Below are 25425 nucleotides of genomic sequence, written 5' to 3' on the forward strand. Positions count from 1 at the left end.
TGGTAGGAGGTATCATACATTCAACCAACTCTCTAATGTTGAACTTTTAGATTCCTTGCAATCTTTTGCTAATATAAAAACATAGATGTGGTGAATATTCTTATTCTTAAAATGTTTGTGTACACCTCTTGGCATAAATTTCTAGAAGTGGAATTATTATGTCAAAAGTTTTGTATATTTTAGTTTTTCCTCTTTTCAATTTGCCCTCCAAAAAAGCGTTATCTATTTATATGTGCACAGCACAATGTGAGAATTCTCACTTCCCTAAAATATCACCAACAGTATATATGACCAAGAGTTTTTACATTTACCATTTAGATTGGTAAATACACAATAGTATAAAATACAATATGAAAATTATGCCATTTAAAATTTTTATTTACGATGTTTAAAAATTCTTGGTTTTAATGTTTATTAATCATTTGCATTCATTTATGAGTTGCCTGTTCAGGTCCTTTTTCATTGATTGGTAGAAATCTATCTTACTTTAATGATTTGTAAGACACAATACATATTTATATATGTTTGACATATATTTGACATAAAAGTTTTTAACAGCCTTAATGAGAGATAATTGGCATTGGTATAAATAAATACAACACATTTTAAGTCTAAAATTTGATGTGTTGATACACAGATAAATCCATGAAACCATCACTGCTGTCAACATAATGAACATACTCATCATCCCCAAAAGTTACTTTTATAAAATCATGCCTTCACACCTTTGCCCCACCCCTCATCTGCCCCCAGCAACCACTGATCTGCTCTCAGTATAGATCAGATTATATTTCTAGAATGTTTTATAAAAGGACCCATACTGTAGGGAGAATGGCTTCTTTTGCCCAGGGTAATTATTTTGGCATTCATCCATATTGTAACATGCAACAGTGCATCTTTTTGTCAACTAGTGTTCCGTTGTACACATAGACTATAGTTGGTTTAATCACCCACTTGTTGAGGAACAGAATGGTCATTTCCCATTTCTGGTTGCTACAAATGAAAATGCTATAGGTATTCACGTACCCTTCTTTCTATGGACACACACTTTCATCTTTCTTGATTAAACACCTAAAAGTGAAAGGGCTGCGTCATATAGTAGGTGTTTGTTCAACATTTTAAGAAACAGCCAGACTGTTTTTTAAAGCAGTTGTACTACTCTACATTCCTGCTGGCAGTATCTGGCATTTCTAGTTTCTCCACATCCTAGGCAACACAGACTATAGTTAGTCTTTAATTTGAGACCTTCTACTGGGTCTGTAGTGGTTTCCTGTTGTGGTTTTAATTTGTATTTCCCTAATAGCTAATAATGTTGAGCATCTTTTCTTGTGCTATTTGCCATCCTGATTTCTTCTTTGGTGAAGTGTCTATTCAGTTTTCTTCCCTGTTTTTTTTTTAATTGGGTTGTTTGTTTATTGAATTTTGAGAGTTCTCCATATACCTTAAAGGCAAGTCTTTTATTAGATATATAATTTTCAAATATCTTGTCCCAGTCAGTGGATGTCTTTTTTACTCTTTTAGTGTTTTTCAAAGAGCAGAAGATTTTAATTTTGATGAAGTCCCACCTATTATTTTTTTTTTATTTTATAGATGGTTCTTTTGCAGTTGTATTTAAGAAATTTTCCTACTTCAGGGTCCCAAAGATTTTCTTCCATGTTTTCTTCCAGAAGATTTATATTGATATTGTATGGATTTAGGTTTTACAGTTAGGTCTATCATTTCTTTTGAGTTTGTTTTTACCAAGGGTGTGAGGTATATGCTGACGTTCATTCTTATGCATATGGTTACCCAACTTGTTCCACTACCATTTGTTGAAAAGATTATTCTTTCTCCACCCAATTGCCTTGGCACCTTTGTGGAAAATCAGTTGTCATTATATGTGTGGGTATATTTCCAGACTATTCTGTTTCAGTGATATATTTGTCTCTTTACATCAATACCACATTCTACCCAACACCCTATGAATCATGAGGTTTTCCAGTCTGGCTGATAGGAACAGGTGCTATTCTGTACCCTGTGTGAGCTCCAGAAGGTGCTACCTCTAATTCTTTCCCTTTTCCCTGCCTCTGGTAGTTCTTCACAGGCATGCACTGATGTGGATTCTATTGAATATGCAAGGCGGACCTTCTGCAGATTTCTGGAATTCATTTATTCATTCGATCTCCCTCTCTCTTTCTCTGTCTCTCTCTCTCTCTCTCTCTCTCTCTCTTCCTCTCCAGTTCTCTCTTCTCTGATAGTCCATTGTGTAAACTCAAGCCACCTTGATCTCCTGTGCTTTCAGCTCCCTCTCCTAAACTCAGGAGTCCACTGGGCTGCACGTAGGTTTTCCTGTGTTGCAGCCTGGAAACCCTCTCAAGGCACTAAGCTGGGGAAACATAGGGCTCACCTTGTTTTATTTCCTATTTCTCAGGGATCAATGACATTCATTGCCTAATATCCTGAAAACCACTGCTTTATACATTTTGTTCATTTTTTAATATTTTAAGCAGGAAAGCAAATTCATTCTTTTACTCCATTTTGCTCGGAAAGAGGCATACATATATGTGCAAGATATGTGTATATATATATGTGAGTGCCTGTAGATGTATACACACACACACATATATATTATGTGTATGTTTTAAATATTTGCCTAGACTAAGCTGATACCCAATTTTTGCAATCACATTCTAGAAGTATTACATAAGCACTTTTAAGAGATAATGTTTTACAGGCTTGGCAAACTATAGTCCCTGGGCCAAATCTAGGTCACTACTTATTTTTATAAAGTTTTATTGGCACACAGCCACACCCATTTATTTACCTTTGTATTGTCTATGGCTTCTTTCATACCATAATGGCCGAGTCAAATGCTTGTGACAGAAACCATATGGCCTAGAAGACATATGCCATATGCAGTGCCCAAGTCAGAGACAGTCCTCCTGACCTCTCTACTGGAAACTCATGTTAGGCTAGTCCCACAGGGCCAAACAGCACAGCCTTTTCTCATACCTTGTGATTTACCAAGAGAAGAGCGATTTAGGCATTCCAACCTGGGTTTGCAAAGTAAAGTTTTTCCAGGAAAGAAATCATTGTGCCTGGCCGTTCTCCCCAGCCAGGGCTCAAGGGTCACAGCCAACACACACAGTAGCATCTCAGCAGCATCAACATGCTCCCCAGGGCCCTGCATGGTAACAGCCCCACCTCTCAGAGCCCTTCCATCCCTGGAGAAGCCAGACAGGGAGGCCAAGGGCCACACACCACAGCCGGGCAGTGGTGTTTTCCTTCTGGCCACCTGAGACAGGTGGCCTGCCCATTTTCTCTCTGTTCATTTGAAGTGCCCAGAATTGCACAGCCTGGCTGGTATAGATGCAGTTCCTACAAATCCTACCACGTCAACGAGGGAGCTGTAGCTGGAATATATGGGACCCAGGTCTGGAGCCTAAGATGGAGTTTATATTGTTCTCATACAAACCCCTGAAGGTAGGAGGATGTTTCAGAAAACAGTTGAGTAAATATTAATGTTCGAAGTTGAAAGCCTTGGTAAAGGGCCTAAGAAGGGACTATCTCAAAGATAGATCAATTTGCTCCTTGAATAAATATTTGTTGAGTGCCTATTATGTGCCAGCCACTGTGCTAGGGCCAGGGACACACAGTAAATAAGATAAGTCTAGCTCTCATTCATTCAAGAAAAATTTATTGAGCATTTCCTATGCATTAGGCACTAATCTAGATCTGAAGAAACACTAATGAAGCACATTAACATGTGCCCTCATGTGGTCTGAATTCTAGCAGGGGCACTTCGAGTCTGGTAGGGAAAGTAATTCAAGTAGGAAGACTGTGATCAAAAGAGTAAGAACTGGTGCTTTGGGGACACTTGAGGAGGGGATATTTGCGCTGGGATTGGAAGAGAGGCTGGAAGTTATGAGAGAGCATTCCAGTCAGAGGAGTTCCAGAGCATTTCAAGGCAGAGGAACAGCAGAGGTTCTAAAGCAAGAAAGCCTAGAGTATTTGAGGAAGTGTCACAGCCATAACTAAGGGCAGAGTGGCCTCAGATGAAGCTAAAGAGAGAGGCAAGAGCAAGTTTCTGGCACTCTGTGAGCCCTGGTAAGACTTTCACACTCTGCACTAAATGCAGTGGGAAGTCTCTGAATGGTTTAAAAGCAGGAGAGAGACATCATCTCATTTGTGTTTTTAAAAGCTTGTTCTGGTTACTGTGACGGGGATAGGTTCTAGGGAAGAGACTAGATGGAGTCCACCATTCAGGAAGTATTCCAGGTAAGAGATAATGATAGGTGAGAGTAGAGAGCTGGAGAGAATGGAAAGAAGTGAACTAATTCAGGGACATGTAGGACATAACACTGATAGGACATGGCAAATAAGTTAACATGGGAGGTGGGGGTGGGCAATAGTAATCCATACAATTCTCAGTAAAGCTCATGTACCTCCTATGTGATGATGACACATTTCAGACCACTCAGGTCAACATGTTGGAATAAAATGGAGAGCTACCTAGGTGTGTGACTGCAGAGAGCATTGGTGTGAAGAGAAGGACAGTCAAAGCTTCTGTTACTAAATCCTGGTTCATTTCCTTAACACACCTGTCCAGTTTCCATTCGATGCTGGGCCTGGTGCCCTCTCCCAGCCTTAGAGTATCTCAGAAGCAGTAGGAAAGAGAGAAGAGTCAGCCACGTGTGAGAAAATCTCTGAAGAGTTGCAAAAAAAAGCCAGGGGAGTGAGGACCCCTTTCTCTGGTGAAGGAAAATCAGCAGGCTTCAGAGAATTGTTCAAACTCAGTCTTAAATGACGAGTAAAAGCATTCCAAGCACTGAGGCAATAGACACATACTTACTGAGTTCCTTCTGTGCTCTGGGGCACCATTGAAGGCACTGGGGATGTAGCAGGGAACAAAATAAAAATCCTTTCTCTCACATAGCTTTCATTGTACTAAGGGAAATAGAAAATAAACACAGTGACGTAAATGACACAGTATATTAGAAGGTATGGAAAGTGGAGTATATTAGATAAGTGCTATGGAAAAAAAATAGAGCAAGAAAGATGGAAAGTGCTGATATGGGAACAAGGATGCAATTTTAAATTAGATTGGCAGGAGAAGGCTCACAAAGAAAGTAATCTTTGAGCAAAGACTTGAATGTGAGCTATTGAGCCTTGCATACATCTGGAAGAAAAGAAGAGGGGAGATGAGGGGAGAAAAGGGAAGGAGAGGGGAGAGGAGGGAAAGCTGTGGAAAAGCCAGTGTGGAGTCTTTAAGGCAGGGACATGCCTAGTGTGTTCAAGGAACAACAAAGAGGCTAGTGTGGTGTTGCCGGAATGGAGTCATCGGGGTTGTGTGTGAGAGAGAGAAGATCAGAGACGTAACAAGGCTGAGGGCAAATTGTGTAAGGCCTTGTAAATGGTCATGTTAAAATAACAGTGAGAGAAAAAAACTATAAATGCCCAAATTTATAAACAGACTCAATATCGCATTGAGCATCATGGGCTTTTCCAGGATTAGGCAAGGGCAGGCAGAAGTGATTTCTTTTATTGGAAACCATGCAGCCAGCTGAATGTTATATAGCTGACTCTAGTAAAACAGAGGTTTATCAGGCTGGCTCTGGTACAAGCCAATATTGCTGACTTAATTTGACTCACATGTGTTGGGCACCTGCTACATCTACCTGGCTCTGAGCTGGGCTTCTACAGGCACGTGCCTGGCCATTTCTTTCATCAAGGACCAGGTTCCCAATTGCACGAGAGTCACTGAGAAGTTAAAAAAAAAAAATGTCCTAGGGGCACCTGGGTGGCTCAGCCAGTTAAGCATCCGACTTCGGTTCAGATCATGATCTCATGGCTCATGAGTTTGAGGCCCCGGTTGGGCTTTCTGCTGTCAGTGCAGAGCCTGCTTCAGGATCCTCTGTCTCCCTTCTCTTTGCCCCCACCCCTGCACACGTGCACTCTATCTCAAAAACTAATAAACATTTAAAACCTAAAAAATGTCCTACCTGAGACCAATTAATACAGAATTTCTGGGGGTGGGGGTAAACATCAGTCCTTTTGAAAACTGATTCTCAGAGCTTGAATGGACTTTAAAAGTCACTTCTGCATCCCTTTCTACTCATGTAGAGACTGATATGGGAAAATGGGAGGCTTTATCATTTAGAAAATTTTAAACTGGTATTCAAGCCTCCTTGCTATTCAGACCTACCCTCTACATTTATCCTTCCATCTTATTCCTATCTCAAATGATCCCTCCATTCCAATCAAAATGTTCCCTAGTAATTGCCATGGCTTTGAGCTTTCCTTGCCTGGAATACCCTCCCCTGCCCCTTCATTTCTGGCTGTATCCTAGAAGTCTTCAAGGCACAGTTGAAGCCATTCTGTGAAACCTTCTTGCAGTGCTCCAGCCTGAACTGATCTCTCCTGCTGACCTCCTGAGGCATCTACTCCAGACCAGGGTTGAGTTTTTCTGTAAAGGACCAAATAGGAAGGAAGTACTTTATGCATTGAGAGCCATAAGACGCCTATCGCAAGGACTCAACTCTGAGGTGTAAACAGCCATAGACTGTAAGAAACAAATGAGTGTAGCTGTGGTCCAATAAAAGTTGATTTCCAAGTATCCAGACCATAGCTGAATAATCAACCCCTGCTCTAGACCACTGATAGGACACTGAGCTTTCCACATTTTCTATTATTAAAGGTATTTCTCATTTGTGTCGGGTCTCCCAACTAGATTCTAGGTCCTGGAGAGAAAAGAGACTGTCTAAATAGTCTCAGGTGATTTAAAACAGTGTTAGGTAGGGGCACCTGGGTGGCTCAGTTAAGCATCTGACTTTGGCTCAGGTCATGATCTCATGGTATGTGGGTTTGAGCCCCGCTTCGGGCTCTGTGCTGACAGTTCAGAGCCTAGAGCCTGCTTTGGATTCTGTGTCTCCCTCTCTCTCTGCTCCTCCCTCATTCATGCTCTGCCTCTATCTCTCAAAAATTAATAAAAGTTAAAAAAAAATTTTTTTTAACAGGGTTAGGTAGCAGGGCCTTGGCTGAGAAAGCCTCTTGAGTCATTTCCATCTCATTTCTATTACAATTATAACTTTATCATCTGTCCCACATACTTCCACCCTCACCCCACCCTGTACACTTCCTGATTATTCTGGTACAGACTGGATCGAGCACTTCCTGCACCCCATTATGAGGCAATTCACACAGCAACAGTCAGTGAGTACCCTCGGCCACATCTGTTGGGAAACCACTTTTCATATGATTGTTTGGAAAACTAAGATCATCACTGTTTCCTCTCTAAAGATAGTTATGGGAACAGCAAGTTCTGATGGCCAAAAGTTAGGTAAAAAAAATTAATCCACAATGGGGGACCGCCCCATCAGAAATTACAGACATGGCAAACAAAAGTGATGCAGAGAAAAAAATAGGAGAGGGCTAGCATACTTAATGAGGAGAAGGATAGAAGGGGAATTTATCCTGACCCTTTTTGAAGAGACTTGAGTTGGCATCTGTTTCCTCATTTATATGGAAAGCCTGAGGTTTTATGTCACAAGGAAAATGCTTTTGATTTCCTATAGCTTTGCCCACAAAAAGAATATGCTTTGCTATTAAGAAGAAAGGTCAGCATTTGTGGTTGTTATGGCACATGCTTATGCACTTTTGTCTTTTCTTTTTAATAAAATCCAAAGTAGAGAATAGAGACCCCATAGGGACTGCAGGAAGCTCTGTAGCACATATACTATAAAACTGAATCAGTATTTCAGAGGGCATTTATGAGGAAGCCACAGGAAGGAGCACTGTGGTTCTTTAGATTGGAGTGAACATCCATAAATTTAAAAAGACACCAGAGCATAAGTGACACTTAAAATAGTTGGACACAGAAAGCGAGGCAGTAAATCTCCCTGCCTGGCCACTGTTCCAAGCCACAGCAAGCATCCAGGCACGAGCTTATTTTAAGACTCCAATAGTCAGGAAATGGGGACCTTGAGAAACTTACACTTGCCCCTGCCCTTTCCTGGCACAAGGACACAGTTCGCAGACCCATCTGCCCTCCCCGCCATGTTTAACAGGAATGACGTGAATGAGTCGGATGTCCCAAAAATAGACTGGTATTGAAAGTCCATCAGTGGGAAAATGAGGAACTCTCCACTTTACCTAATAAATCCTTCCTCAACCCCGAACTGGCTTTTGAAAATACCGACTCTGGTTCCATGCCTTCCTGCATCTATGTGGTCTAGAGGCAGTTTTACATCGTGCCAAGAGGCAGATGGTGGAAGGGAAGACAGGATTATGAACCTAAGGCCCCCTGCCTTGGTTCCCATCCTACCTTGTACAGTGAAGAGCACAGGGGTAGTGCCTCAGTTAGAAGACCTGTTACCAAATCCTCGGTTATAAATAATTGTCTTAGTCCATTCAGGCTACTATAACAAATGCTACAGAATGGCAGAAATTTACTTCTCAGTTCTGGAAACAGGAAGGCAAGAATCATGGTGCCTGCGTGGTCATATTCTGGTGAAAACCCTCTTCCTGGTTCATAGCCAGCACCTTCCTGGTGTGTTCTCACAAAGTGGAAGGGGCTAGGGATGGATCTCCGTAGTCTCTTTCAAAGAACACTGACCTTTCCATGAGACTGCCACCCTTATGATTTATACACTCCCAAAGGTCCTCTGTCCTAATACCATCACACTGAGCATTAGGATTTCAGCACATGAATTAGGGAGGGGGGACACTAACATTCAGAACATAGCAATAATGCCCATCTTGCAGAATTAATTATGATAAAGGTTAAGTGAAATCATATCATATGCAACCTGCCCAGTTTAATCTTGGTACAAAGTGGATACTAACGTATGTTAATTTCTTGCCTCTATCCTTTGCTTCCCTTTGAATCTATGAACCAAGAAGTCCGTTCTCTTCTTCACTGTGGTCTGGCACAAGTTCTTCCTTATAGGATCAGAGTTTGTTGCCATTTTGAGCGTACATCACTGGCTAAAAATCATTCAGGGTTCATTCTATGCCAGATGCTGGGTTGGAACAGACAAGCACAATGTAGGCCCCCTGACATCCAGAAACTTCTTATCTAGTTAGAACATATCAACCCAGAAGGAATGATAAGAAAGCAGAAGTTGACGAGGAGAAAGAATAAAAAGCACTGAATGGTTGCTCTGTGAATTTGGAATAGAAGACCAAGGTTTCAGTTCTCTTTTGAAAGTTCTATTCCCATCTATCCACCTCAGTCCCATGCTCTGTGTTGGGGCCCTTCACGTGCACATTGGAGTTTGCACAGCACAGTGGTTAGGAGTGCAGACTTGGTCAGAATGCCTGGCTCGGCTGCATGGTAACAGCTGTATGACCCTGAGCAAGTTCTGGAAGTTCTCTCTGCCTTCGACTGTAAAATGGAGGTAATAACTGCATATACCTCCAGGGCTTTTGAAAGGAGTAAATGAGGTAATACGTATAAAGTGCTTACAATGGTGCTTTGGCACACAGTAAATGCTCAGCTAATGCTAGTCATTAGTATCTTGGCAGTACATGATCTTGCCCCAGCCCTCCTCTTCTTGAAGTGGGAGAACCAAGAAACTTAAGAATGCCCTGGGGATACTGTATTATATACCTGAAAGTTGCTAAGAGAGGAAATCTTAACCAGTCTTCCACAAAACAGAAATGGTAATTATGTGAGGTGATGGAGGGGTTAGCTATGGTGGTAATCATTTTGCAATAAACAAGGGTGTCAAATCAACACGTGTTGTACAACTTAAACAATGTTATATGTCAATTATATCTCAATAAAGCTGGAAAAGGTGGGGGAGTGGGGGAGAATGCCCTTAGGGGCCAAGTCCTGAAGGCAGAGATAACCTACCTTTCCACTAACTTACCCATTTTATGCTGTTCATTTTTCCTTTATATATTTACTAGCTAATTTATATATTTACTAATTTAACATACTTTTTGGTCAGGTTCCCTCAGACAATTTCAGCCTATCTCAGATAAATTAAGCAAGAAAAAGGGAAGGGCTTTTGCCCACTACTGAAGCAAAAGGATGAAAAGGGTGTGAACTTTGGAATAGGACTTGAACAATGGTTAAGTCACATAACCTTTATGGGCCTTCCTTTCTCATGAGTAAAATGGGTTGATAACCCATCTCTGAGGACCGATTTGAGAGTCAAATGGAATTAAATATGTAAAAAATTTTTGTAAACTCTAAAGTACTCTATGAGCCCTGATCCTGAGGCTAGAGGTAAGGATGGAGGTAAGGGTGGGATTTCTAGAACCCCAAAGAGAAGGCAGAATCTCAGGGATTCTGGACTATTTGTGAAGACCCTAGCTTCCAGCCGAGAGCAGTTTCCTTACCTGTTTCTCTTTGCTACGTACTGGAACGTAGATTGCATTGTTGTTTTTTTAACCCTTGGGAGACTGTTGCTGATAAAACAGAGAGGACTCAAAGCACCCCAGCTGACTTCATGGAGAAGTGGGACCTGAGCAGCACCAGGACTTACGGGATTAGACAAGCCAAGAAAGGGACACAGGTGTGAGTTAGGCATCCCTCATGAGAGACAGGGAGTAGTATAAAGCAGAAGACACAGTCCTATTCTACATCTATGGGCTTGGCCCATGGAGTACAGATGCCTGGACTCACTTGTTGTTTTGTGAGACAGAATGGAATGGAATGGAATCAAAACTCAGCCAGGATCTTGTCTCATATCAGTCACCTGTTGCCACTTGTAGGAGGTTGCAATCTTTTATCTTTTTGTGTGTTATGCCTGCTGTGTTAAGGAAAAGTTGGGAAAGCAGAGTTTGGAAAATATTAGGGAAATCAAGTTTGTTTAACCTCTTACCAGAATTAGCTTCAGTTTCTTTTATGAAGCAGAATTATCACCCGGCTTCTGCTTTGTAGTACCTTTTTCTCTCGTGAATAAGAAGTCATTCCCAACACACACACATACTCCTTAACTTCTTGTTACCCATGGATATTGGCCTTAACACTAAAATTTGAGGGCTTCCTTTGACTTTAAGGCTCTTAGAGCTTTAAACAAAAAAAAGCAGCCCATTTAATTGTTCTTTGCTCTTGAAAGGAAAACAAAAAAGAGGAAGGTAGTTTTCTTGAGAGCATCAGTTTTAATGTCCTCTTTTATGTCAAAAAAGTACTTTCTAGATACATAAGAAACTGGGAACACTGGTGCCCTGTGAGGAGAGGAACGATGTAGCTGGGGAAAGGTGAGGGGGAAATGAGAGGGAGAATTTCAACATTCCATTTAGTTACCCTTTAAATTTTGATTCATATGAAGTATTTCGAAGTATATGTATTAACTATTCAAGAATAAATGAATAAAATCTGGGCTGGAAACCTAGCACAATTCCACCAATATTTCATACACCTCCACTCTATGCCAAGAATTCCACATCTTGGGGCCCTGGGTGGCTCACTCATTTGAGTGCCTCTTGATTTCGGCTCAGGTCATGATCTCACGGTTTTTGGGATCAAGCCCCACGTCAAGCTTCACACTGACAGCACGGAGCCTGCTTGGGATTCTCTCTTTCCCTCTCTCTCTGCCCCTCCCCCACTCACACTCTTCCTCTGTTTCTCTCTCCCTCTCTCAAATAAAAAAAAAAGAATTCCACATCTTGATCATCACTCAGCTTATGCTCTAAATCTCCCATTCTATGGATACACAGGACAAACAACTTGAGAAAACATCCTCCATTTGCTGGTAGAAAGGAGAGCAAGGCAGTGAGTCAGAATCACATTTCAGCTCCCTTAAGATCCTAATGAGGTTACACACTGGTATAGTTGGGTTCTGGTTTTGTTTCAGTGTTCTCATGGGTCGTTTGAGAGAGAAATTTTGCCAGGATATCCCCATGCTAGGAGCACACGTAGCATTCCTAAATATAGAAAAGGATTTGCACCATCTCTGAAAACCTACTCAGCTGAAAAGAATTTTGTTGACCATTTGCTGTTCCCTATCCACTACAGCCTGTCAGAGCAAATCTTAGAAAGTAGGTTCAGTCCAAAGGGAAGAAATGATGACAATAATAATTGTACTCTTATTCTAGAAACATAACCTAGTAAGACGTCTGTATCTGTTTAAAAGTCTAAACTCTCTTTCATCATTCACCTTTACTACTTTATCTCTGAAAGGTACGTAGAAAGACAGGTTTCATTCCAAAAACATCATTCTGTCAAGAACGTTTTTATGTGAAAATCCATTATGATTATGGAATTCTCCATTTCTCTGCGGGCAGTGCCAGCTCAGAAATAATGAGCTCCCTGTGTCTTTTGTTGCCAGGAGATAAGACCAAAAATTCATTCTAGGCCCTTTCTGGAGCATGGCAGGGACCGTCGTGTCTAATGTGTGACTCTTTGAAATGGTATCAACAGAGAGAAGCCAGCACAAGCTTGTCTGTTGTCCTGCCAGCTTCCTGAGCCCAGGAGAAGAATTTAGGCCCAGAAGAAAATGACCACAGTGTTCCTATATGAACCATAAAGTCTGCACCCCCTCTTAATTATTTTCCTTGTAATCCTGCTATTCTCAACTTTAATGAACTTTTGCGGTATCTCAGATCCTTGCTCAAAGCCATGCTTCAGGGAGTGACTCGTCACAGTTAGCTCTGAATGTAAGTCAGGAACATAGAGAGGGCCTCGAGATTTGGGGGAAGATTCTTCTTCTTTTTTTTTTTTTTTTTTTTTTTTTTTGCAACGTTTATTTACTTTTGGGACAGAGAGAGACAGAGCATGAACGGGGGAGGGGCAGACAGAGAGGGAGACACAGAATCGGAAACAGGCTCCAGGCTCTGAGCCATCAGCCCAGAGCCCGACGCGGGGCTCGAACTCACGGACCGCGAGATTGTGACCTGGCTGAAGTCGGACGCTTAACCGACTGCGCCACCCAGGCGCCCCTGAAGATTCTTCTTCTAAGCACACTGAAATCATTCATAAAATGGTGGAGTTAGAGAGAAAATATGATACAAAGTGAAATTGGAGGTAAAAATCAAACAAAACTTTTGTTTAGAAGTCTTTACAAACTTTTAACTATAAGCTTTTTATATTCAATAAAGCAAAAAAAACACATCCCATTCCATGACTTTTGAAGGATTTTCCCTCCTTTCTCCACCCAGATTGTCCTCTGAAAATGTCTATTTATCCATTAAACACTACAGACAAAACCTGTAACATAATAACTTTGTTTTACTCAAATGCTGCTATTTTTCCTCAAATCTTTAAAAGTACTTAAAATCTGATGAAACGTATGAGAAATGAAGCTCCAACAACCCCATGTTCTCAACCGTCAGCAATTTTACTGCTTTGGGTGCTGGTGTTTGTCAATCCCCCAGTCCTCTAAATCCTAAGGCCTTGGCAGATAGAGAAGGTTTTTCTCCCACACGTGTTGTTCTATTTCTTGATTTGGTATAAGAATTGCTTTTTTCATTACCATACTGTTATTTTGACATAATCTCCATTTCACAAAAAAGTTGGAAGTATAACATAAAGAATTTTTTCTACCTGGTCCGAATGAGTTGACAGCACAATACCCCATCACCCAGTGTACATTTCCTTCACGTTGTGGCAGTTGTCCCAATAATGTCCTTAACAGCAAAAGAATCTGTCCCGAATCCCATGCTGCATTTAGTTTTCATGTCTCGTAAGTCTTCTTCAATCTGGAACAGCTCCTCAGGCTCCCTTGACTTTCATGACCTTAACCATTTTGAAGATTATGGGACTGTTATTTTAAAATATGTTCCTCAATTTGGATTTGTCTCAGGTTTCCTCATGATTAGATTCAAGTTATGCATCTCTGGCAGAAACATCACAAAAGTGATGCTGAACTCTTCCCATTACACCCGAACACATGATCATGATTGCCATTGTACCACTACGGTTCATGTTAATTCCAATCACTTGTTTAAGGTGGTATCTGCCAGGCTTTTTCATTCTAAAGTTTCCCTTTTTGCCCTTGTAATATGTATTTTGTGAAGAGATGCTTTGAGACTATGTTAAATATTCTGTTCCTCATTTAACGCTCAATTGCTTCATTTACTTATTTATATCTGCATGGACTCACAGATTCCTGTCTTATTGAATGGGCTATAATCTATTGCTAACCTGTTTTACTTTTATGCAAGAAATTTCTCAGATTCAGTCATTTAGAGCCTCTTTAAGGTGACTCCTGTACCCTTTGATATGTCCATATGAATCTTTGATAATTTCTTACTCTCTGTCTCATCTTGAAATTTACCTGCTCTAGCCTTGGAGAATTGATATTTAGAAACCCAGATCTCTGACCCAGGTCTGTTCATTGCTTTTGGAGTATCACTGCTCTCAGTCCTTCTCAGTGCAGAGAAATGAAAACTGTCTGCCTGTCTATCTATCTATACATATACACACGCGCAAACACATTTGTTTTATTTCTATGTCTGTATATTGGGATTCATGAGTCCTTCCTTACATCTCCAACTATTGTCCAACACCACAGTATTTATTCTGTTTTTTTACCCTTTCAATATTTGCAATTATCTGTCTCCCACTACCCTTAATATATATACTTATTTAATCAAACCCTCTCAATATAATCTATCACCACTGTCTCTACCCCCACCCCAGTTTGGTCTTTATCCCACTCAGGGTCTGACACCCCTCACCAAGCCATCACCACAATCCTCAGGTAGATGCCCTCTTCACCCTGCTCAGGCCTAGTGCCCCACTCTGGTCTACCATGACTTCCCACCTCCTCCCTATGAATGCTGCTGCCTTCTTTGGCTTCACCTGGTGGCTTTTAGACTTAATTGTTTAAGGGGGGAAAACGGAAAGAAATGGCTGGTGTAAGAATTTCTGAACAGAAACCAAATTGCTTCCAGGCTTGAAAGCTAGAGGGTAAAACAGGTAGAGAACAAAAGGGGGCTCTGGACAGTACCTCGTCTTTGTATTCCGTGTTGCAGGAAGGATCTGCTTGGCCAGATCACTGGTGACCACCCTCTAAGCCAGGCACTTTTTATAACATCAAGTCTTATGTAGCCAGGGAGTACTAGCATGTTTTATGTTTCTGGATTTGAATAAGAGAATGCTATCATTGGTACCTTTTCCAGCCCTGCTCTCTAAGTCTAATTTTTTTATTTTTTTTATTTTTTTTTTAGAAGCTCTTATCCTGGGGACCATGAGCTTTAAGAGGCTGTAAGCTCCCTAGCATATGTAGCAAACCTACTTTTCTCTAATAAAACTTTCTTCAGATTCTCAAAGATATCCATGACCCAGCAACACTAATGACTTGCTATACATTAAAAGCTCAAAAACAGATTCAATCTTACTAGTAAATAAATGCAAATAATAATTAGACAATATTAATTAAATATGAGGAGATTGGCAAAGATGAAAAACATTTACAAAATCTGTATTAGTTTCCTATTGCTGCTATAACAAATTTCCCCAAATTTAGTGGCTTAAAACAACACAAATTTATTCTTTTATGGTTGTAGAGGCCAGAAGTCTGAAATGGGTCTTATTTGGCTAAATCAAGATCAGCCAGGCTGTGTTCCTTCTGGAGTCTCTATAGGAAAATCCATTTTTTTACCTATTCCAGCGCCTAGAAGTTACTTACATCCTTTGGCCCTCTTCCATCTGCAAGGCCAACATCTAGCAACTTCTTCACATCTCTCTCTGACTTTGGCCCACTTCCTTTCCCATTATAAGGACTCTTATGATTACATTGTGCCCACCTGAATAATCCAGGATAATCTTCCCTTTCACAATCCTTTCAAGATCCTTTCTTAATCACATCTGCAAAGCCTCTTTTGCCATGCAAGGTAACATATTCATAGGTTTCAGGGATTAGGATGTGATTATCCTTGGAAGATCATTATTCTGCCTACCAACCACAATATCCAATAATCAGTTGGCATTTACTGTCATCCATTGTTGCCCAAGGCATAAATTAGTATAACATTTCTGGAGGCAATATATTTTTAAATGATGCTTATTGATCCAGCAATGCTACCTCAGTAATGTAACCTAAGAGATATCTGGATGCAAAGATTATATATACTAAGAAAGTTATTATACCTTAGTTTATATTAATGGAAAATTGGAAACAACATAATTATGTATAGAGAATTGATTAAACAAAAGTTCTGATGCACTCACACATAGAATCTTAAGCGGCAATTTAAAAGAAAGATGTAGACCTATATTCATTGATGAGACTGAGATTTATCAACCTATTCAGTGATATATGTGCACATGTATGATTAGAAGAAACAACATTCATACGATTAGGATTGTTTTATTCTTTTTTTTTAATATTTATTTATTTTAGAGAGAGAGCACAAGCGTGGGATGCGCAGAGAGAGGGAGAGAGAAAATCCCAAGCAGGTTCCTTGCTGTTAGCATGGAGCCCGACCCGGGGTTCAGTCTCATAAACTGTGAGATCATGACCTAAGCTGAAATCAAGGGTCAGGTGTTTAACCAACCGAGCCATCCAGGCGCCCCAGGATTATTTTATTCTTATATTTATCTGAACTTCTAACCTATAATGAACATGCACTGGATTTTCTTTAAAACAATTAATTGAGCCTGTTACATAGCAAAGAAGGTATTGAATTCATCTTTCTTCTCTTGTGAAAATGGCAGTTGTCTGTAGAGGTAAAAATACATTTAGTGGTTTTACTACACTGTGTGGTTCTTAGCATACAGAAACTCTAATGATCTCATACGCTAGACCAGAGTTGGCCCTTCGGCCAAGTCTAGGCTACCACCTATTTGTAATTAAGGTTTTAGTTGGGCACAGCTATGCCCACTTAATTCCCTTTTCATTTATTTATTGTCTGTGGCTGCTTTCAAGTTATAGTGGCAGAGTTGAGTAGTTGTGACAGAGACCATATGGACCACAAAGTCCAAAATATGTATTGTGCGGCCTTTAAAAAGAAAAATTGCCCACTCTTGCTCTAGACTTTCTTATCAACAATGACAAAAAAAATCTTTCTACTGCTTAGTTTTTAAGAAATTATTTTGACAAAGAGATAGCAATGTGTGAGCACCTTATTGTAAACACTTCTCTTTCAGTCCAACCCTGCAAAATCATAATCCAAAAATGCATTTTAGGAGAAAAAAAAGTCTCCTTACTATAGGAAGAGTTATTTCTTTCCCTGTTTCCTGGTATTTCCCAGCTTTAGTCTTTAGAAAGCTCTAGGAGCCAAACAGTAGTGGAATGCTAATTGCACCTTTTAACGTGGAGTGTAGGTACCGGGTGAGGTTACTGAATAACAGGCATTACCTATCCCCATGGTACATGTTTTTGCTCTCCCCAAGCCTGGATCTTTAGCCTTTCATATCTGTACTGTCCTTGGAATGCCTTTGAGAAGCTCAGTGAGAACATTAGTTCTCACTTCCATCAGTTGTATAGAGATTAGGCAAATAGCCCTGTTTCCTCTCCCATTCTAGACCCTCTACTTTCACCTGATGTGAGTGCTTGGAGAATAGGAAAGCCCATAAAGAATGAATTCAATCAATAAGTTCTCTGTTCCCAGCAAAGCATCATGCCCTCTGCCTCACTCAGGGCTACTTTGCCTAGAATCCCAAGTTCCCTAAGGAGACTGCCTTGGTTTTAGGGTCTCTAAGCCCAGGTGATTCTTTCCAAGGTCAGATTTGCCCCGAGGGTCTGAACTTACCACCTCAACCTTACATCACCCGGGAGCACACTAAATGTTCCAAGGGAGTCTCTGCACTGTAGAGGACCAAGGCAGATCTGAGAACCAAACACAACGAGGATTAGAATCCAAAACAAATCAGTATCAGAAATGTATGTTGCCAGACAAAGAGCAGGCATTTGGACAGCCACTCTCTGCTCTTTAGATCTGTGTCCCATTGCCGTGATGGCTTTTTCAGTCAGGGCTGTAGGTTTCTGACCTCCTCTTCATAGGACACCTCTATTTCTGGGCCCTTCACAAACTACACACTCTTCCGGCTTGGCTGCCAAAGGCCAGACATCACCTGCCAGAACATATTATGACACCAGCAGAGTTAGCCAGCAGCATTCTTGCAAACACTCACCACCAAATCCCTCCCATCTCTCTCCTTTCTCCCTCCACATGGCTCGCATCCCTGCTTCAGCCCGCCTGCTTAACCCTCCCCTTATTCACCTCAGTCACATTGTTTATTATTTTCTTTACTTTGTTGAGGAGTTTCTGGAGTCTCAAGACCCAGGAGGCTTATGTGGGAATAATAAATTCAGGCAAGGTCTTCATGCTCCCCCAGCAGCCCCACCCCTACCACTCACCCTGGAAATGCTCCCCCAGCAGCCCCACCCCTACCGCTCACCCTGGAATCCCTCGTCAGCAGTTACTCCTTCCTGTGACTTGCCGCTGAACTCTGTGGTGTGCCCCAGTCAGGCCTCTGAGGATACCTGCTATGAATATTAGCCATTCTTCACATCCACTGCTGTTCTGTGGCTTTGGTTCAGCAGAGGAGAACTGAAATGGGGTGTGTACGGGGCTGTGAGCGAAGGCTCTTTTCTTGCGTGTGTGGGTTTTTATTTATTTTGCAAAGACTCTGGCCCATAAGCGAGCCAAACCTAGGCTGAGTTCACGAAGGCATGTTGGCTCTGAGCTGCTGCTGGCTTTTGTTTTTTTCCCCAGCCTAATCTGGATGTTTTCTAGCTGGCCTCTCCGTTGGCTGGCGTGAGGGGGTAAGGACGGCTATATTCCGCAAGGGAAGAGAATATTCATAGAGTCTGAAACCATCATTTCTCACAGCAGTAGCACCTAGATTATTACAGAGGACTTCTTGAAAGCCCTAAAATATTGTCCCCATTTGGGCCAAATGTGAAATAGCAGTCTCATTCCTTACACAATCTAGACTTGGTGGCTGTAACCTTTAAACACACACAGAGAGGGGGGTTCAGACTTGGGACCCTCCTCAAAAGTATGGTATGGCCCAAGCAAGATCCACATTCTGGGCTTCATTAAAAGGCCATCTCATCAGTGGACTGAAACTCCCTTCCTCTGCTCCAGACAGCCTCCAGCCAGGCCTCCTCTGGGGTCACCCCAGTCTTTCCTCCTGCAGGCCTGGTAGCACCTGCCAGCAGCCTGAGGGTAGAGTCAACCAGGGACTTATAAACCCAGAAATTTGAAACTTTAAAAAAAATGCTGATGTGTTTTTAAAGGTGCGTTTCATGCCAAGAGCCTGCTGGCAGAGAAGGACACATGGGAACTCTGTGTATTATCCACTTTAGATAGTTTCAATCCCCGTCAACACTAATGTGAATTTAAAGAAATTGGACCAGTTTCCAAACCCCCACCCCCAGGTAGCCCAGTCAACCCTGGATAAGCATGTTGTTCAGCAGTGCCAAACTCTAACTTAGACAATGCAATTATATTTTCATAGCTGAGACTCTGTACGTATGGACATCATAAATGGCAATCACCTTCCTTACCTGTAAGAGAATAATCAGATCCTAAGGTACTGGCTGAGGGCAGTAGCCAAGCAATAACCAAACCATTTTGGAGAAGGCAAGGCTTTAATCAAGTCATAAATCTGGATGGAGCTACTTTTCATGCTGAGAAATATATCAAGTTCTTGTACCAGATGCCCAAGAGCATGGAGACATTAGCATACCCCCTGCCAGTGGAAACCCAAAGCCTGCCCTAGGGGTAAAAAGACATTTGGGGAATGGAAAATGGGCTTGTATAGTTCCTTTTCTTCCAGGAATGTTTTAAAGTTAGTTTTCTTTGGGCAAATGTACATGGGAATAGTCTTGGCCTGCTTATTCGACCAGCTTATTGGGAGGTCCCAAAAATCGGAGTGAAAATTAAAGTTGTGTGTCTTCCCCCACAGCCTTCTGGGGTCCAGCTGCCAAATGGGGAGTAAGGAACTGAGTTTTTTCCGATATGAATTAATCATGTCTTTCAGCCTACTGCCTGGTGCCAGTTCCCACCCATTCTATGCTGCTTTAGAGACCATCTCTCAAACTCCAGGGAACACCAAACCTGAAAGGAGCAGCCAGAAAATGTGGCGAGGCAGCCTCTCTGCTCTCGTCCGTCACCCCATGGCCTTAGAGTGAGGCCAGTGTGCACCGTATACCACGCGCAGCATGGAGATCCCTCCATAAATTTAAATGGCTGAGCATTTTCCAGTTTTGTAAAATTAAATTAAGGAAAGGACTCCCAGACTGACTCCACCAAGTGCCAAGTTTCATCCCAGCACACATCATTTTTATAGTAAGTTTTAACTCCGTGAAAAATACAGGATTATAATGGAAATGCTGACAGGCCCAGAGCCAGCTCATGAAGTAATAATGCCACGTCTTTAATATTTTTACACAGCACGTCCTAATCTGCCACAGCTTTCTTTGCCTTTAGATAGTGGTTAAATAAATGAAACCCTCCAGAGCACTAGTTTTTTCTCCTCCTCTTTTAGACTGTGTCTTCCATTTTCAAACCATTGTTCCTTCTGGGCCTCTTTCAGTCTATTTACAGTTTTTGCTCTATACAATTGGTTTATCAAGCTCAGGTGCCTTTTTCTGAACTATTTGGCTGCCGAGGGAGGAGAGATGGAAGAATTTGCACCCTGAACTCTTGCCTTCTTCTCATGAAGGCTAAGAGCTCATGGAATTCAACTCTGGATATGTGTCTCCCTCAGGTGATGAGCAGCTGACAAATGCCCGAGTTGGCTTCATCCATCCTACAAGGAAGCCCATAAATCGAGCTGCTTGCCTCTCTCTCAGCCGACCAGAAATGCTACTGGTTTTCAGCCCTTCAATTCAATGACAATATCCACTAAGTAATGACCATCATGAGTTCAGAGCTTCGTTCTAGACAGGTGCCTCAAAGGCAGTCCTATCTCCCCATCTTTAAGGTAAACCAGCATCTTCCAAAGGGTGCAAGGAAGTGGAAGCCAGGGCCACCAGGCCTCCCAGTTTTCTTCCCCCATGTTTTCCTCCTCTGTTGAATCAACCTGTTTCCCTGAGTGGGGCTACTTTAGTTGCAGAAACCAATGTGAAATAGACAAAGATGAAGAAAGTCAGTGAGGTCAATTTGACTTAATCAGGGATGTCAACTAGTGGCAGATTACAGCTAAACGGACTCCCAGAGGATGCAATTTCATATTTAATTTGATTTTCTTACTGTGCACCTCTCCCTCATTCTAAACTTTTATCACTCTCCAGTTAATGTATTTAAAAAAAAATAGTAGGTGAAACTAGGAGGAAAAACCCTCACACATGTATGAATCACACCTGGCTTTGGCTCAATTTAGAGCCACAGTAGACCTAGGAATGGAGGCCTAAAGGCAATATTTTCTTTCACTGGTTGAAAAGGATTGATAGAGAGAGGCTTTCTGCTGCCAGAACTCTCATTAGCTAGGCAGGCTTCCCAAGCACTGCTTCCTCCTCAGACACCTAACCAACTCAAGACCTGTAGTAACGGAGGTCTGAGGAAAGAGAGCACTGTCATTCCCTGCTGATTGACTGTTTCCTGGCGTAGGCGTTGCAGTCGGGAGGACAGAAATGGTCAACGTTCATGTGTCCGGGAGGGAAACAGAAAAGGAGATGCTAGCCCCTGCATGAAACACTGTCAACATCCTCACTGAATCAGAGGGGGCAGGGGAGTGGTTCATTACGTGGTCTCTCTGGAGGTGTGGAACACGTTAGCCCCTGATTTGGGTGTCCTTGTGAAATGGCACACAGAGAGATTGCTCACCTTCAAAAAATGATTGATACCTCTTTTACTTTAGCAAATGAGAAATGTCCGTGACAGAAAGGAACCCCTGTTACAAGCCAGGTTTTCTCATTAGCAGTGAAACATGGATAATTATTCACTGGGAACATACACTGTGGGAATTCATGTTAGATTTCTTATTTTGACTATTGCGGTGGGCAAACCTCAGAGACCACTGTGTACGCATAGAGACATGCACATAAATATGTACATAAAAGCACAGAGGCCTGCATCACACGTGTTCTGGGGAGGATACCACTTCTGGATACAAAGTAAGTCTTTAAAGAGAATGAGAAAAGCATTGAAAGACAGATTAGTGATGGAAAAGGCAGATGGCCAGAAATTTTGTTCATTGGCTTTAGTTATAATTAGTTTATTTTGGTCTTGACTTTCCCTTTACCTTTGAAAGCAGACTTCCCTAATACCATTTTCAATGCATGGTGAGTAGTCACACTTACTAGAAGTATGTTCTCTCTGGTCACTGTACAGATGTGAAGGAAAACACAATAACCTATATAGCAGGACACTGGCCCTGTAAAGGAAAGAATATTTAGGACTGTCATAGTTAGGATATGCATTCAACAACCTATAACAAAGAGCCAAAATCACAGTCAGCAGGACAGGAGTGTATTTCTATCTCACTTGGCAGTCCAGAGGAAGGCATTCCAAAGATGGTCTGACAACCTACCATGTCATCTAGGGACCCAGACCAAAAAAAAAAAAAAAATTGGCACTCCTATCACTGGGACATCCAACACCTGGGCCATGATGATCCACTCCACATACATGGAGGATAGAGGAAGGGGGAACAAGAGCAAGCCCTTTTCTTTTAAAGACATGTCCTAGGCAGTGTATACATCACTTTCCCCCTCATCTCACCGAAGGCAGTCGTATGTCCTATACCTTATTGCAAAGGGGGATGGGAAATGTCTCCCTAACTGAAATTCAGGGGTTCTTGTACTCCAAGGAAAGGGCAGTTATGATAGGATCACTAGCACTTTCTGCCATACAGAGCAACTGAACCAAAGTTGTGGGAATCAAGGGTGATAGAAGTACAAATGAAAGTGACCTCTGACTTCAACAGGGCTAAATGAACAAAGGTGAACCTATGAGCAGGAATTTGTAAGTTGGGCAGGTTATAAAGCGTTTGCGGAAAGATCTGAAAGTAGCAGGCTGGAACAGTAAATTTTTTTCATGTGTTAAACCCTTACAGAAGAAAACATAGAATGAGCAGAATATGTGAAAAGCAACTCTTTGGGGGGCACCTGGGTGACTCAGTCGGTTGAGCGTCAGACTTCAGCTCGGGTCATGATCTCACAGTTCGTGGGTTCGAGCCCTGCGTCGGGCTCTGTGCTGACAGCTCAGAGCCTGAAGCCTGCTTCAGATTCTGTGTCTCCCTCCCTCTCTGCCCCTCCCCTGCTCGTGCTTTGTCTCTCTCTGTCTCTCAAAAATAAATTAAAAAAAGAAAAAAAGCAAAGCAACTCTGGACGCTGAGTTGCTCATGATGATCGATGATTTAGACAACAGAAATACGTTTTTTTTTTCCTTTTTATTATGGGTAATTTTGCATATATGCAAAGTAAACAACACTCATCACCCAACATCAATAAACATGCTGCCATTTCTGTTTCACTTGTACTTCTACCTCTCCCCCCCAATTAATTATTCTTTAAGTGAAATATACATACATTAAAATGCTCAAATCTTAACCGTACATTTTTGACATTTATATTTTTGACAGATACACATGTCTAACTATATCCTTGTCTGACATATGTTTTTGAACATGTGATTTTTTTCAGTTTTCTTTCTCTCTTTGCTTCACTCTGGCAATTATCCGTTCCTGCATCGTCAATTTCACAAATTTTTTTCTCTAGGATTTAAATTGTATCTAGTGAATTCTTCATTTCATAAGATGTATGTTTCATTTCTAGAAGTTCATTTGATTCTTCTTATACCTTCTATTCTTATCTGCATGTTTTCCTTTAAATACTTAACATATTTTTAACATTCTACTTTAATATCCTTGTCTGGTAATTCTATAATCCCTATAATTTCTAGATTTGTTTCCACTGACTGAATTTGTCTTGGTTATGGATCAGATTTCCTGCTTCTAGACTTATCAGTTAACATTTGATTGAGTGCTGGATGGTGTAAATTTTGTGTAAGTAGGTATCTGAATTTTATTGTCTCCTAGAGATTGTTGGATTTTCTTCTGTTAAACAGTTATTCAATGTTTAATTTTGACTTTCTTTTTAATTTAAGCATTATTAAGGCACCTCTAGAGTAGTCTTTATTGTAGCCCCTTCTAAGGTTTCTGTTGAATACTCCAGATGATCAATAAGGATATTCCAATCTGGCTGGTCAGAATTTCAAGGTCTCCCAGCCCTATTTGAGCTTTGGGAACTATTAGACTCACAACTCCTTAGTTGGTCTTTGCTCAGCCTTATAGAGTTATGCATTATATCTTTAATTGAGCAGATTGTCAGGATGAATTTATGCAGATTTCTGGAGCTCTTTTTCTATGTAGCACTCTCATCTCCAAAATTCTCAACAACATCTAGCTGCCTGAGCCTCTTTGAACTGTATTCTTTATCTCATCAATTCATTCAGACTGCTGTGCTCTGCTTGGGATAGTCCTCTGTTATGGGTTGAATTATGTACCCCCAAATGATATTGAAATTCCAAACCCTCTGTACCTATAAGCCTGTAAATGTGACCTTATTTAGAAATAAGGTATTTGAAGATGATGAAGTTAAGATGAGGTCATTAGAGTGGGTTCTAATCTAATATGACTTACAAAAAGGGGAAATTTAGACACAGAGACACTCAAGAGAAAACCCCATGTGAACATGAAAGCATGGAGTGATGCATCTATAAGCCAAGGAACACCAAAGACTGCCAGCAAACCACAAGAAGCTAGAAGAGAGGGGTAAAACAGATTATTCCTCACAGCCATCAGAAGGAACTAACACTGTTGACACTTTGATCTCAGACTTCTAGCCTCCAAAACTGTGAGACAATAAATTTCCATTTTTTAAGTCACCCAGTTGGTGGTACCTTGTTATGGCAGCCTTAGAAAACTAGTATACTCTTTAAGGCTTTAAGTTTACTGACTCATTCCATCTCCAACTTTCTGTTGGAGCCCATCTGATGAATTTCTTATTTCATTTTTTATACATTTCAGCTCTGAAATTTATCTTTCTAGTTTCTACTTCTCCACTGAGATACTTTATTCATTTATTATGAGTGTATTTTCCTTTAAGTCTTTTAACATATTTATAATAGTTGCTTAAAAATCATTGTCCACTCACTGAAACATTTGCATCTCACAATTCATGCAATCCTGAGAGAAATTGCTGTTTGGGTATGGGTCACATTTCTTCTTGTCTAATAGTTTTTATTATATACTGAGCATTATAAATGGTATATTGTAGAGACTCTGGATTCTGTTATGTTCCCCAGAAGAGTGTTCATCTGTCTTCCTTGCAGTGAACACCAAGTGAATTTTCTACTCTGTTCTTTCAGCTTCTAGCTGCTGTTCTTTTGCTGGGTCCCCTGGGGTTTGTATACTAAGAATTTGGACAGGATTTATGTAGATTTTGAGGTTTATCCCCACTGTGACTCTTCCAGGATTTTTCCCTTAACTTTTCAGCTGTTCTAACAACCCCCAGACTCTGTCATCTGACATGTCAAGCCACCTCTCTGAGCCACATGAGCTTTGAGGAATTTGCTCAGGTAGCAAGCTACAAG

General features: G+C 41.2%; 1 protein-coding gene across 9 annotated transcripts in view; it reads left to right on the plus strand.

Moving 5' to 3' along the window:
* Window positions 1-25425, plus strand: part of ADAMTSL1 (ADAMTS like 1) — an 884660-nt gene that overhangs the window by 817911 nt on the left and 41324 nt on the right. Inside the window, exon 25 of one of the 9 annotated variants that reach the window (XM_045467758.1) lies at window positions 12261-12624. The exons of the other annotated variants lie outside the window; for them this stretch is intronic. Coding sequence (XP_045323714.1) covers window positions 12261-12286 — 26 coding nt within the window. The 3' untranslated portion in view covers window positions 12287-12624. Of the gene's footprint in view, window positions 1-12260; window positions 12625-25425 lie in introns of those variants that run through there. 9 annotated transcript variants of the gene reach the window in all.

Source organism: Leopardus geoffroyi, chromosome D4 (genome assembly GCF_018350155.1).
Source record: "Leopardus geoffroyi isolate Oge1 chromosome D4, O.geoffroyi_Oge1_pat1.0, whole genome shotgun sequence".
NCBI classification, from domain to species: domain Eukaryota; kingdom Metazoa; phylum Chordata; class Mammalia; order Carnivora; family Felidae; genus Leopardus; species Leopardus geoffroyi.